This window comes from Cydia fagiglandana, chromosome 12 (genome assembly GCF_963556715.1).
Source record: "Cydia fagiglandana chromosome 12, ilCydFagi1.1, whole genome shotgun sequence".
NCBI classification, from domain to species: Eukaryota; Metazoa; Arthropoda; class Insecta; order Lepidoptera; family Tortricidae; genus Cydia; species Cydia fagiglandana.
The window spans coordinates 16,489,046-16,504,122 of record NC_085943.1 but is presented as its reverse complement, the minus strand read 5'-3'; the positions used below and the strand labels follow the sequence as shown (position 1 = coordinate 16,504,122).

General features: G+C 34.2%; 1 protein-coding gene across 1 annotated transcript in view; it reads left to right on the top strand.

Annotated features, from left to right (window-relative positions):
- Nucleotides 1–7,543, top strand: part of LOC134669381 (small conductance calcium-activated potassium channel protein-like) — a 178,410-nt gene extending 170,867 nt beyond the window's left edge. The window contains exons 5-6 of the mRNA XM_063526901.1: nt 4,687–4,788; nt 7,532–7,543. Coding sequence (XP_063382971.1) covers nt 4,687–4,788; nt 7,532–7,543 — 114 coding nt within the window. The remainder of the gene's footprint in view (nt 1–4,686; nt 4,789–7,531) is intronic.
- The last annotated feature ends 7,534 nt before the right edge of the window (nt 7,544–15,077 follow it).

Sequence of the window (15,077 nt, the reverse complement as noted above, 5' to 3'; positions counted from 1 at the left end):
ATAAAGATTTTCAGACATATTTACATTTATTAATAAATGACCACCTAAGTTATGATAATGAATAATAAGGATTTTTTTATGTGTATGTGTATACATTTTTGATATTATTTCAAATTCACACCAACTTTTCGGTCTCAAATTACTAATAAAATACTACATGCGATACTGTTTGTTAGAGGCAGACCAAGTAAAGTCTGCAGCGGATTTGATAGCCCACGCAGTGCACGTGTTATTTTAAACGTCAAACATCTATGAAATTATGTCGTATAATGGACACATACACTGCGTGGGCTATCAAATCCGCTGCAGACTTTTTTTGGTGCGACTCTAACATCGTTCACATCTGGCTATAAAAGACTATGCGGTCACTATTTTTCCAAAATTGCTTTCGGAATTGGCCAAAAAAGGGCCAAAAAACCCGGAATGTACAGACACAACCACAGGATATTAGGATAAAAGATGGCTGAAAATAAATTCCGGTATCACGTGCGCAAGCTTCCATCTGCCTCAATACGGATAAAGATTGGCCGATTCTGATTTAATAATATTCATATAGTTTTGTTATGACTTTGAGACATGTCATCACTGTCATCAGGCATCTCATGCGTACCAATAAGTGCGAGCGGAATTCCTTCTCAGCGAAATTCCTGATTGCATTTGGTCAGCACCAATCAGCGCGATTTGCTAACGCTTATTTGGTGCTCACGATTCACGGCACATCAAAATAAGACTAAAACCAGTTAAAACAGAATTGATCCACTGTTTGCAATGTGTTGCTTTCTATTTTTGCCGTGTCGATGCTTCTCCATTCTGATAGGAAATTCACCCGTTCGTTTTTGGGTTCCGTGATTCCGAACTCAACAGTGCTGATTTGTTTCAAGTTATTTTTGATATTTTCTTAAAAACTTCTCAAAAACTAGATATATATACAGGGTGGAAAGGCACGACGATCCTTCCCGGAAGTATCAGGTCGTTTAAGTGATACAGAGCAGATTGGTAATGGTAAGAATCGTTAATTGAGTAAAAAATTAAAATACCAAATTTTCTACTTTTTAACTGTGGTGATAACCCTATAGCATGTGCACATGACGGCTAGGTTAAGGATCTCCGTCGGGAAAGTTTCCGATCGTTGACAGAATCGCAATGATGTATGAATGACGCATAAATGACAAATAAATCAAATGAATGCAAAAATATTACAAACAATTTTATTACTTCCTTAGATAATTACTTTTTGCCAATATTTAACACTATCTTCTCTTCACATACGGTTTTCAAATGTACCTCCGTGTCTTATAATATACGCCGCAGCCCGCACCCGAGCCCGCGCACATTGCCCACATGTCATTTCATTGAAGAAGAAAGAGAAGAGTTTTGTAGTAGATATTTGATAATGTTCCTCATTTTTCCTCCGTAGATTGTCAAAAGCAGCAATTAGCCTTTAATGTCTCATTTCGTCCGCAGTTTCACATTCCGTTTGGTACACCATATCTTTTACACAGTCCCACAAATTTAAATAACCACGAGCATCTAACAACGGTATTTTTATTTGAAGAATATGACATTAGATAAGTTCAATGACAATTTAATCTCAAACATCAGACGTCTTGTCTATTTCCTACCCCGCAAGAAGGTTTGTTAGTTAGGTATTTAAGAAGTACCTATTTATTCTTGATGTATTCTTAGTAGATATTCATTTTTGCAAATTCATTTGGTCTATCAAACACAACCTACTTGTATTTTTTTATTATTTTAGATAGTTTCCAATTATTCGAAAATAATTTTGTGAAACGTGTTAAGAAACTAAAACCTTTTTATCAGTCAAGGAAACCAGAGATATTTATAAGACGATTGCGTACTTTTGAGTGGTTGTCAATGTCACAATTTAAACTGTCGTTGTTAACAATGTTGTGGTTAGTATTATTAATATTAAGGAATAACATAACTACTTCATTCAAGTATTGAACAAGTCGAACCACTAAGAAAGCGAAAATCCAGCAACGATTCTTACCGTGTAAGCAGACCTAAGAATAGTTGGATGGCAACAAATTAGTACAATTTCCTGTCGTATACAGATTGTTTACTAGTAAGTTCATTGACCTTGTCACCTATTAGGGTTAGAACAAAGTAGTTTTTTGCATGGATGTTTAAAAGGCCATAATTTAGAAACAGTTGCCCATATTAACATAGTTTCTATGGAGAAAATGTAGAGCTTAGGCTAAACAATCCGCCTTTTGCGGAAAGGATCGTCGTGCCTTTCCACCCTGTATACAAGAATTTCTATAATATATATATACAGATTTCAATAACTAGACTGTATCGCTTTTTAGCGATAAGACCGGCTGTTGTTACCGGGTTCTATTGTTCCACTAAAATTTCTTTGTAATTTTACATGTATGTAAGATGTATAATTATTGGTGCAATAAAGAATATTTACTTACTAGACCTATAAATCTGAAGTAGCTACACAAAGAGTCTAGCTTCTTCTAGACATGCTATTTATCCCGAAAAAAGGTACCGCGTTATGTTTTTAGCGACAATGAGTATCTTGTTAAAATATATACCGGGTGTGGCCTGTAACATGAGCAAATAATGAAAACATAGGTGACACGGTGACACTTTTGTTCAACAACTTTAAAAAATTATGAAGTATTTCTTAGACTCCCTATTTTTCATACAAAATAAATATTATCTTCAATGGACGCCATCGCCACGCCATCTCATTGTGATTGACGTTGCTTGTCACGCCTTAAACATAACAAAAGTCGCAATACATTGCGTCTTAGAATAAACTTTAAAGTGTATTTAAAATCAAAGCACAAATTATTTTTGAAAGTCGCTGAACAAATGTTGGTCAGTATGAGGAGTACAGCCTACAGTTTAAATTTTTGCTTATATTACAGGCCACACCCGATATTCTGTTTGTCACTAAACTTGCTAATCTTTAGGCATTATCAGGTTTTAATAGAAAACCTCTTGGTTCGGGGACTTGGCAACACGCCCGGCGTGATGTGTTCCACAAACACTTAGGTGCCATCAAACGTTAAAACCTTAAAAGCATTCTGATATTTACAGCTTGCATGCCAGAATTTGACCACTTTGAAATGCATTTTGTGAATTTATAAACATAAAAATTATTTTAAATATATTTGAATATGTGCACCTTTGGGTCGGGGGCAGCCCCCCGGGGGGAGGGCTTCAGTAGGTAATTAATGTTATATGTACTTATTTACTTCATATTTATTTTAAAGTTTAGTTTTATGTTTCAACATTTGAATAAGGCAATAATAATAATAATAAATATTATTATTTACTTTTATATTCATGTTATAAATGACCTAGCCTAAGAAGAAAAATAAATAAATGAAAATAATAAATAATAATAAAAGACGTTTATTCAAAAAGTTTGAACATAGGTACGTAATAAAAGTACACGATAATGCTTACAAACTAATTGAAAAGGTAAGTGGCTCAGCTTATGTCTGTGCCAGAAGGCTTCGGGGCACAGCGGCCCTAAAGACTTGCAGCAACGGACGCTGTTATTCTGCCACCGCCGTATTTGTATCTAGCTAAGGACGTATCTATCCAATACGGGTGGAAATGACTTTAGTTTAGTGTGATTATAAAAATATTGTATAATAATATTATGTAATATAAAAAATAAGACAAAGTTGGTTCAAAATGGTTTAAAATAAAGATAATACTAAATTCTGAACATAATAATAGGTAAATACCTAATCAGATTAACTAACGTTTCATTTCTTATAATGCGGTTTAGACTTGTATAATTATGTACCTACCTAAAGGAAATACGATTCGGCAGAACCTATCTCACGTCTGATATAAAGTTACAAAATTCTACAGCTGCAGTAAAATCCGGTAGTTTGGAAGCTTTCAAATATTTTTTACAGCTTCACAGGTGTTTATTATAAAATAGCTAACAATACTGAAATTAACTTATAGCAAAGAGTCATACTTGAGACTTTCATTTTAAAACCTAACACTATTTAAACTAAATAAATAAAGTACCTACAATACATGTAGGTAATGTAGGTAATTTACTTTTTATCATTTTTTTTTGTCTGCGCATATCTGAAAAAAAGGTAGATACCAAAGTATTTACACAAAAAAGAATTAAAAGAACAAATACGTGATTTCTCAATAAAAAATAAATATTTACATATAATTTTGATAATAATAGTTGATAACCCTTAGCTGAAACCGTAAAATTTTCATGTTGTAAAATAAAAATAAAGTATTCAGTTTTATTTGCTTTTCCATAACCATTAGAAATTTCGTTCATAATGTATGTAATATGAACAGGATTGGATGTGTACTAGTTGTTCAATTGTTACGTTTGAATTGATATTTCACATTGCATAATACAAAATAATATCGTGAATTAAAATAAACGAGCCATGATATAACATGGGATCGAAAATTGAATCATCAACAATTGGGTTATAGGCACGGAAATGCGAATGGACTCTCCATTTTCAGTTTTCAAATCGCTTTAAAGAATTTAAACCGCTTGCTGGCATTTAGAGGTTTTGCTTTTTAGCACTTTAATGAATGATGAATGAAATCACTTTTTATAGCACTTGTCTTTGCAATATATGTAGTTTCTGATTGTTTATAATATTACAGTGTTTTTATATTTCAAAGTGTCTTTAAATTCTGTTTTAGGCCTGTACAGTAACTCGGGATCAAACACCGCAGGTAAACAAAAGTCCTAAATGTCTCATAAGATACGAACTCGTGCTGGATAAAGCGGATGTTGTCTGTCATGTAACGTTTAGAGCATCTTTATTGGATCGTTTTGTTTTATATAGGTTATGTTTGGCTTTTAGTACCTACCAATTTATTTTTATGTGTCATTTTGTGGCACGGTGTTTAAAGTACCTATGTATTTGTTTATCATTCCTTGAATTCCGCTCGTCATGGTGACTTGAAAAGGTCCATTGTGGGTGCTCCGTGCTTAGTCTGGGGGACATCTTTTGTTCTTAATGAACTGTCTTGATCCGTTTTACGCCGGATTGCAACATTTTGTTTTGTAACATTATCGGGTTTCATTTATAAATGGTGTTACCTCATATTTATTATTTAGCTTTATAGGACTGTGCATGATAAACTTGTACCTAGATGTAAAATTATTTCTGCTCCCACTTAACCGTTGTATTTAGTTAACGTACTTATTTAAAAATATAAATAATATCGCTAAAAATATGATAAAACATTGTGGATTGATATGATTTCCGATAATATAAACGGTATTGAATTTGAGAATAATTTATTAGCCGGCTTCAAGAAAAGGAGGATGTTCTAAATTTTATGAAACCATTACGCCCAGTACGCTCCTATGCGTACTTTATCATTATGTCGGTAATTTTATCCTAAATGCCAACGTGTGCATAAAACAAAGACAGTCAAATTTCCCCATAATAGCGACCACGACGAAAGCCAAGGCGAGACAAGTAAAATACGTATTATGGCTTGTTTTGTTTTCAATAGCAAGGAAATGTCTGAATGAATTCTGTCTGTAAACATGGGGTTGATAACCTTAGAATTGCCTAGAGTGTCTGAGAAGTTTATAAAAGTATTGTTCTTTTCAACCCTAGTACTAAAATCGTCTAAAGTAAATAATATATGTTAAAGACTGGAAATATTATACGATAGGTTACAATATTTATATTAGAACAATATGTAGGTATTAAGTATTTAACTATGGAGTTTTAGTTGCCATACCAAAAATATTTATCATTACATTTCAATACCAGACCGGATTAAATAAATAGGTATGATGATGCGGCGAAATAACCTAACCTAACACTACAATATCGCCTACCAGCCTACCACCCGTATGCTGCAGTTGCAATACCAAATATTGGTTGGCTTAAAAATACGTGTTCTCTACGCTTAAAGTATAATATGAAACTATTTTCCATCTCGGATAATCTCATTGAAATATTTTCTAAATAATAAAATGTTTCATACTGGTATAATATTGCACATATTTGACAAGGACGAGATTGTTGTACGGCGTCGAGCGCCCACGAATGCTTATTCCCTGAAATGAAATTCACAAAGTAATTTTGCCGAGCAGGTTTGTATTTCAATAATGCATTTTCAGTGCTTGTTGTGAAAGCAAGTACTTACCTAGTACACGTAGGCACTAAATATTTTATTTATCTTAGCTATTCGGGGATATTGGCTTAATTCTCTTAACACGTTCACTGCCAGTAACTAACTGCCGCTTGGTGGTTCCTGTGTTAGTAGGCGCGTTTCGCTACATACGGTTATTACCCGCTAAGCTCGTAGCACGTACATTCAGTGCTGGCAGTGAATGTTTATTTATTATTTTAAAAAATAGTGCAAATATAATGTCTTACCTGTTGTTACAGAAATATTCATGTTTTGTAATCGAAACTATCTAATCAAAATAGAATAAAACTTTTTTTAGATTAAATTAAACTTTTCTTAGATTATAAAGGTATTTAATACCTTTATTTTCTTAAAATCATATAGGTAGGTACTATAAATACCTTGAGTAGGTAAATAGTTTATCAATAATGAATAGCGGAATACTTTTTAAAAGCATTAAGAACGTCAATGTCACCATAATTCGCATAGAGTCTGTGCGGAAAGAAAAGTCGTGGAATGTATGGGAGCCCATACATTCTACGCCTCTTCTCTTTCCGCAGACTCTAACTACGAGTATTACAAAGCCGCCGCTAAAATTGTAGCACAAAAACTATCCTCATCAGATCTATTCAACTAAAAAAACATTCTTTCAACCAATGAAAGCGCACCCCAATTCGGAAAAGTGGAACGAGTGACGGTTGACCGATTAATTATTCCGCTTCTACTAGCGAAGCGCCGAGCGACGATCGTCGTCTGCCACACGCGACCCACATCGATTGCCGATAGTGTTATGTAACGCGGAGCACTCAAGAGATTCTTCAAATCGTCGGAGAATCGTCAGCGATCCGGATTTATGAGAATTTCTTAACTACTTAAAGCGTAGCGGCGTCCCGTTTAAATACTTGCAATCAGACGTAACCTAGTGTATTCATCCTTACGTGTCTTATCATGTAAACAAACGTGACGTCAAGTGTCATTGCAACAATACGATTCATAGACAATCTAGACATACGGCGCGATTCGGGAAATGACGTGGGAATGTGACGTTACACGTCAAAAGGTACCTTATGGTGGCTGGCGCTTACGTCGACGTCGCATAGCACCGCAATAATATTGGAGCGGCGTAAGCGCCAACCGCCATAAGGTAACTTTACCCGTGGGACGTCATATCTTTACTATTTCATATCTAGTGAATCTCTAATTCATTTCCCGAATCGCGCCGATAGTAATGTCAGATGTTTTTGAGGTAATCCGTTCGTTACTGCGATTATTGATGAAAATCTTATTAGAAATGATTATTTTTCAGTGGTTATTTCGTTGATTTCAATACTTTTTGAGTTTCTTTAAGTATACAACAACATTTTAAGTGATAATTATTGTGTAATTCCAGAGAAAAGTGTGATTATGTCTGCGAGAAGTGTTTGCTTACATGATAGGACAAATAAAGATGAATACACTTTTATGAAACAAATTTAATTTGTTAAAACTGCATTTCGCATACCAGCTAGAGGAAAAACTTTGTTTTCGTAGCTTGCAGTTTAGTTTTATGCTCTTCTTGTAAAACTTAACTTGATCCACTGATAATGTGTCACACACACGTATTCACATGGAAATTGTTGTTCGAAATTATCACCTTTGCACGTGTAATACAAATCCGTGAAGATAAAGACACCCATTAAATTATCGCAACGACGGTGATGCTTAAGGAAGGAAAGGCTAAGCCTATTAAAAGAGTCATTACACGTAGAAGGATCGAGGTAATTACATGTCTTGAATACTCTATAAGGCCGTACCTCAATGTTCGCCGTATGCTTATAAACATTGTTTTTATTTTACACTTTTAATATATTTAATAGTACCGATTATGAAGAAATAATAATTATTTTTACTTACAAAACGCTATTAAAGTTACTGTCCAATATCAATAACAGCATACATCCGCCACATGCGGTAGTGTAGTGAAGCTCAATTTCAGTTTGATCAAAACACGCTAACGAGCTGATAGGTGATACTAGCTTATCTCTCTCTCTCTCCTATCACTAGTATCTCCTATCAGCTCAATTAGTAGTGGTTTATTTTGGCTTAGCAGCCAGCTTACCAGGCTCGTGTGGCGGCTCGTTAGGTTCGATAGCAGTATAGAATTACATGATTACTAAACCCCGAGTTACCGTAAAACGGGGTGAGTAGGTTTCGCGGGGAGGGTTGGGTTATGAATGGAGAGAGAAGGTTTGAAACGGGTGAGAAGGGTTTTTAAGGCTACTGCTACAAAAATAATGTATTCCAATTTAAAATGGGGCTATAGTAATACGCATAATAAAAAAAAATCGATCCAACAATCTTCCAAAATCACCTTTGTATGAAAAACCCTCTCACCCCAAATACGACGCACTACGGGGTGAGGTGGGTTTTCCTCTTTATCGTCAAAGTTATGAAATGGAACTACCCAAAATAAAATACAAACTAAAATACAAACGCTCGAACCACTTATTATATACACCATTCAGTTTTCCATTTAAAAATAAAATTTTATCGAGGTTTGAAAGTCAAATTTCACCCAACTCACCCCATTTTACGGTATATTTAATAGGCATCAGTTCTTGCGTAAGTACCTGTAGATTTTATTGAAATAATATATTGAATGTGGTTTTTATAGTAAAACATAATTTTGAATTAGTGAATAGAATCAGGCGTTACTTTGCGGAAATCCATATTAATTAAAACCAAAATATTATTTTGCTAATCCGCGTAAAAGATAACGTGCTAGTCAATCAGTGCTAACCCGTTATACTTACTTGCGTATTTTTTTACTGATTGACTAGCACGTTATTTTTTACGCGGATTAGCAAAGTAATATTTTGGTTTTAATATTTTGCATTGAAAAGAAAAACTTTAGAACATAAAGATCTTCTTGTGTTACAAATTAAAAATTGTAACTTGACTGAGAAAGTTATTTCAACAAATATGCTTTTAAGTTGTTCAAAAGAATCCGAGACTTGTCTGCATCTCAGTAAGTACCTAGCTACAAAATAAAATTGAATGAACTTTAAAATGTTAAAAGTTCGGAAGAAGCGAATTCGTAGGAAGAGGCAGGATAATATTCTTCTATTGTAATCTCTGGCTTTCGGAGACATGCGAACAGCGAGTTTACAGCTCACGCCTGTCGTGTTTATTCGTTTTCTATTCGAAAAACGGTGTTTGCAAGTAACTAAGCTTCTGCGTCAGCTTACATTACCTAGCCCTATTTCCGAACAAATACAAATCTCGGTACACGCCAAGATTCAAACTTAGACTTGAGATTTATGTACGCATTCACGTAATAAATCGTTTGACAAAGGAAAGGAGTCTCAGGTAATACGTTTGAATTTTCAACAATGCCTGTCCACCTTGAAAAGGATCAAAGGATTCAATAGGTATTTTAAATTCTGAACGAATGGCCATTCAAATGGTGAGGTTTTTTTTTTAGAGTGAGCGATTTCTCTTTATTATCTTGTCAGACTTACATTAAATATTTGTAGCAGCAGCGTGCTGTAGCTTGTTGTACGTATTGATTTTCCAATTCCATGATGTTCGCTTTTTATTAATAGCAATGTATTTTTAGAAAGCAACATATATTATTATATTAATTACGCTTTTACAAATATTTTATTTATGAAATAATTTAATAAATTAAACAAAAGTAGTGATTTATTTCCCCGTATTTAATTGTCAAGAAAATTACTGTTTTCTAAATTACCTTAATAAATCATTCCAAGATCCCCATGATTTATTGTTATTAGGTACAAATGGAAAATCGTCCACTTGAAATGACCATTCTGAAGTTGTATCAAAAGTAATAGTGTCCAATGTGAATCTTGTCAAAAGTTAATTGTGCTAAAAACATTTTTAACCGAATTTGTAATCGTCGTAAATTAATTAAACCAGAATGGAATTTTGTCCATTATAAATTATGAGCAAAATGAAATGTATTCAGTACCTACCTATGACATATTAATGTCTTGATATAAATGACAGTAATATTTTAGACTAAAATAAAACTTTCTTTTTGAAAATAGTTATTTCTTCTTAATAGTTCCATGATTAATGGCATTATAAACCTTTATAATCGTAAATGTACAAATTTTCAATTGGTCATGATTTTCAGTGTACGCAAATACAAATGGACACATATTTTTCAATACCTGTATCATATTTGACATTTTGACTATTGGACATAATTATTTTGCGACATTATGCTGGATGGACAGTTTTCCTAGTCGATGTATATTAAATTGTCATTTTTCTACTTTGACGTATAATTTCGGGGGGACAATTTTCCATTTGTACCTAATGATAGTAAATCAACCCCATTATGAAAAGATTAGGTGTATTCGCCATTGCGTTCCCTCCAGTTCTTATGAATGCTATTGAACATCATCAGCATTTACTAAAAGCATTGTTACTCTATGAATATTGAATAAGATGAAATAGAGGATAACAACAAAGCCCATACCAGAAATCCAATAAAATCCTGTCTGATAGAAACAAAGAGCGCTTAACTCGATTCAAAAGTTTAATTTGAGGTTGTTAACTTTAACGGCTATCGGCAAACCGATTTCTATTTACATTTAAATTTGATGTCGATCTTTGTTTGCTTTGCACGTAGCCCTTTGAACAATACCCTATTCATAGGTACCCTTTTCATTTCTATTTCTAAAAAGTTATGGCTCTCTAGTTTATGATAGTAAGGTTATAATAAAGTTCCACAAGAACAAAAAAAGATTAGTCTGTGAATCTGCCTTGCCGTTAAACGAACTGTGAAAACCTAGCAATTAATGCATACCACTTTATTTACATTTTTCCGCTGAATAGCTGTTGAGACAGACGAAGGCCGTAAAATCTATCATAACTCAAACGAAAAAATACTCTATTCTGTCACCAGAGAGTTTAGTTTGTTTTGCCCGTGCCGCTTTTATAGTTTTTTCTTTGTTTGTATCGAGGGAGAATGTTTCAGTTGGGGTGGGGCTTTTTGTGTAATAAAACGAATGCTTTCCTGTGCCCGGACGCATCGATGGCGATGCGTGCTGCGAAAATATTCAGTGGTACAGTGACTTGTGGAATTTCAGACCTCGGCCTTCATGTGGCTACCGGGTTAGAATACCTAATGACATTAATTTTTCATCCGAGTTTTTCCGTAAGATTGGGCAGGATATAGGGATAAGAATAATTGGATATGTCACACAAATCCTTTTAGCGTCCTTAACGTTCCAAATCCTTAGCGTTTTAACGAATTATCTTATCAGTACTATTAGTTCCTTACTTGCGTATTCTATATTAGGTAGAAATACAAAAGTATTGTCTTTAATCTAGTTTAGTTTTAAGGGCGAAAGATTTATAAACAAAGTCTCTAAAAGCAGCACCGTTTACTATTATAACAATTTATTTGATTATTGCACGAAGAAAAGAGCAGTCTGAAATAATGGCTTCGTATCGAATATAAATTTTGAACTGAATCCTGCTTTACTTTTAATAACACACTGCCAGCCGGCGCAGTTCTAAATGAAAGACGTGAATTCACGTGCGTATGGCGAACAGTGAATCCCTTAAACAAAACTTCATTAAATATCAATGATTGATTATTTTCCAAAAAAAAAACATGCTATTATTGTACAGATCGTGTTTACATATATAAATATATAGTTTTAATGACACATATATATATACCTAGGGGATAACAAATAAATCAAGTAATTTAAGATATTGCTGGATTCCATCTAGCACAAATATAATTTAACTGCAATTAGTTACGTAATAGAAAACTTTTAATATTTCTAATATTTTATCCACAATTCAGAGTAAATTAACACATACAAACAGCTTTAATTTTGCTTCTAGAAACTGTGACTTTGATGCGGTTTTGCTCCTGGCTCTGTTGTAAATTGCAATTTTCCAAACTACCTGCTCGTAACATAATAAACGAACGCACAGCTACATTTTAACAAAATTTTAGATTTTTATTAGTCAGAAATTATGAAATTAGTTAAGTTAAATTTAATAAAATGGAGTCTATTTTTGTTATTTCATTTAATATAATGGTAGATCAATAAGGTTAGGAGGTAGGTACTGATATGTAACATCTCTGTACTCTAATTACTGATACCTGATCGTCCCAATAGCACCTAAGACGGAGGTTACCTACATTAGTTAGGTACTGCAGTTACCAATTAATTTAGGAAAGGTTTCCTGTTACTGTTCACAGTAACAAGAAACCTTACCTACCTCACACTTCAGTGTGAGGAGCATTTCAGAACAGCATTAAAAAAATTAAAGGTCGCTCTCAACGACATGCTATACGTATAATAAGCGCTACTTGCACCATTCCACTAACCCGGGGCTAACTGGTTTAACCGTTAACCCAGTGTCAAATTGTACTGGTAACCATGGTAACTCCAGGTTAAACCGGTTAACCCCCGGTTAGTGGGATGGTGCAAGTAGCCCTAAAAGAGTTCTTACAAGTTGATGACGACCATCATAGTATTGCCGTGAAGTCTTTGTTTGTGGTTTTTGTTTGACCTTGTCTAAAGCTAATCTTAATTTGCTAAGCTTACGATTTTGTTCTTTTTATTGTTTTTTTTTAAGTTATGACTAAGAATCATTCACCCCAAATAAACTATTTCTGTGGCTATAATCTACTCGTATTTAGAAACCATCTTTTTAGAGTTACAATCTTGTAGGTATTGATACATAATACTTGTAGGTACCTACTGTTAAGGGAAAACGCGATGAACGAGAGAAAATTGAGTAAAAGTACAGTTTATTATACATTACAAATATAAAAAGAGAATTTTTTTTTATCTCACTAACTACATAATGGATATTTGCATAGGTTAATAAATAAAATATGAAATTGTGTATCGTCCTGCGATCGATACTGGACATTCGTTATTGTTTTATTTTAAATACGCCAAACTGAACCCGACATTCCAGTTTATCCTGTCGAGGTGGATTTAATTTTCATTTGGAAAAAGCAAAAACTGAGATTGGATTTATTCAAACCAGAGTTTGGCGTATTCGGATGAACGTAGCATGTTTTATTACTAAAGTAACGATTTTACTGCACTATTTGTGAACGGTCAAAAGTGTCGCAACATTTTCAGCTTAATTTCGTGACGGGTTAACTTTTTGAGTTTGACAATTTATTTCTGTAAATATTGTCCAATTTTTGAAACACAATTTCAATCTGAGCGCAATCTGCATTCTGCAAACGTAGTTATATTTTTATGTAAATAATATATTTGAAAAGCTTTTTGGAATTGCGTATTTCACAACGAAAAACATGTCTTAATTTTTAAATAGATAAACAATAAAGTGACCCTGCCCATAAAGCAGCGTGTTCTAACTACCTGTGTACAAACTAAAAACGTATCGTTCAATTATTGAAAATCTACTGCACGTTTTTAATTTGTACACAGGTAGTTAGTTAGAACACGCTGCTTTATGGGCAGGGTCACTACATTATTTATCTAGGAAGCCGTCCAAACTTAACACTTAAATTTAAATCGATTAGTTGCCAACACAAAAAGTAATCAAAAATAAAACAATACGAGCACATTTCGCAGTTTGGCGAAGCTTGGCCTACGTAACCGCACCGCAGACCAAATTCACTCCGAAAATCAGGAAGCGTCGGCTTACTGTGGCATTTTTTTGCTGAGTCAGTTGGCTTGCCTTACGCCACAATGGAACTCGACAAACAATTTCATACGTGCCCAATGCCGGAAGCCGGAAATAATAAAAATTCTGTATGTTATTATTGTTATCAACGTACTTTTGCAATTTTCCATATTGTATTTCGTAACCGAAGAGTTGATAACAGTGGACATGTCATTTTGGTTAATTTGATATGCGTTATAATTATGTAGGACATGTACGTACAGTGGCCATTGAAAAGGAGCGGCCGAGGTGCTCATAAATATCTAAACACGGCTCGGCATTGTCAAGGTGTTAGAGTGCGTGTTAATATATTTTTGAGCACCTCAGCGGCTCCAATATATCTGATTGTACCTGTACCTATAATTTTAAAATTGAATTATAACTTTTAATGTTCCATTTAAGGCTTGTCACGGGGCTTAATTGCTTATAATAACAGTTAAACAAAGTTTGGAGACCCCTTTCTTACAATAATTTAATCTAACGAGACTTCATGGTTAGTTTAAATGTAAGTATAAGAACTGCGGCTGTTTTGTATTCAAAGCTTGGCAAAGAAAAAGACGAGTTATTCATACTTAAATTTGGTAACGAATTCCGCCCCATCTAATTATGTAAAAAGAATCCTGTGAACTACCTACAGAATTAAAACTAGGGCTCTACGGTTGTTTGTACATCGGTGGATCTTACGCCTTTTGTAATAAGGTCCACCGATGTACAGTTAGAAGTGTTACTGTTTTTACTTTGATAAAGTATTAGAGTGATGCAGGTAAATAGTTTATTTTTTTATTGAGATAACATCATCCTTTTGCCCTGCCTTGCTTTTGGCACTACCCCGGCTTTTTGCTACGGTCCTGAAGACTCAGCACCCCTTGGCAACTAATTCCAAGACAGCAACTGCCATGCGACTTTCCGACCCAAAGAGGGAACTAAGCCTTATTGTGATAAGTCCGATTTCCTCACGATGCTTTTCTTTACCGAAAAGCTACTGGTACTCGTATTTATCGAAATGATACAATGAATTAGTTCGAACCGAAATTTGCCTACCAACTGTCAATAATTCATTGAAATGAGATTAAAAAATGTCTGTCCGTGCGTCAGTTTATCCAGGTAACAATGGCAAGTCACATAATGCGTGCGCTATCTCGCAATCTGGCTAGAGTAATGAGACAACTTCAATACTATCTGATGAACAATGATATTGTTTCTGCTTGCGCGTTGGAAAAGTTTTCAGGTTTGGTGCCATTTCTGGCTTA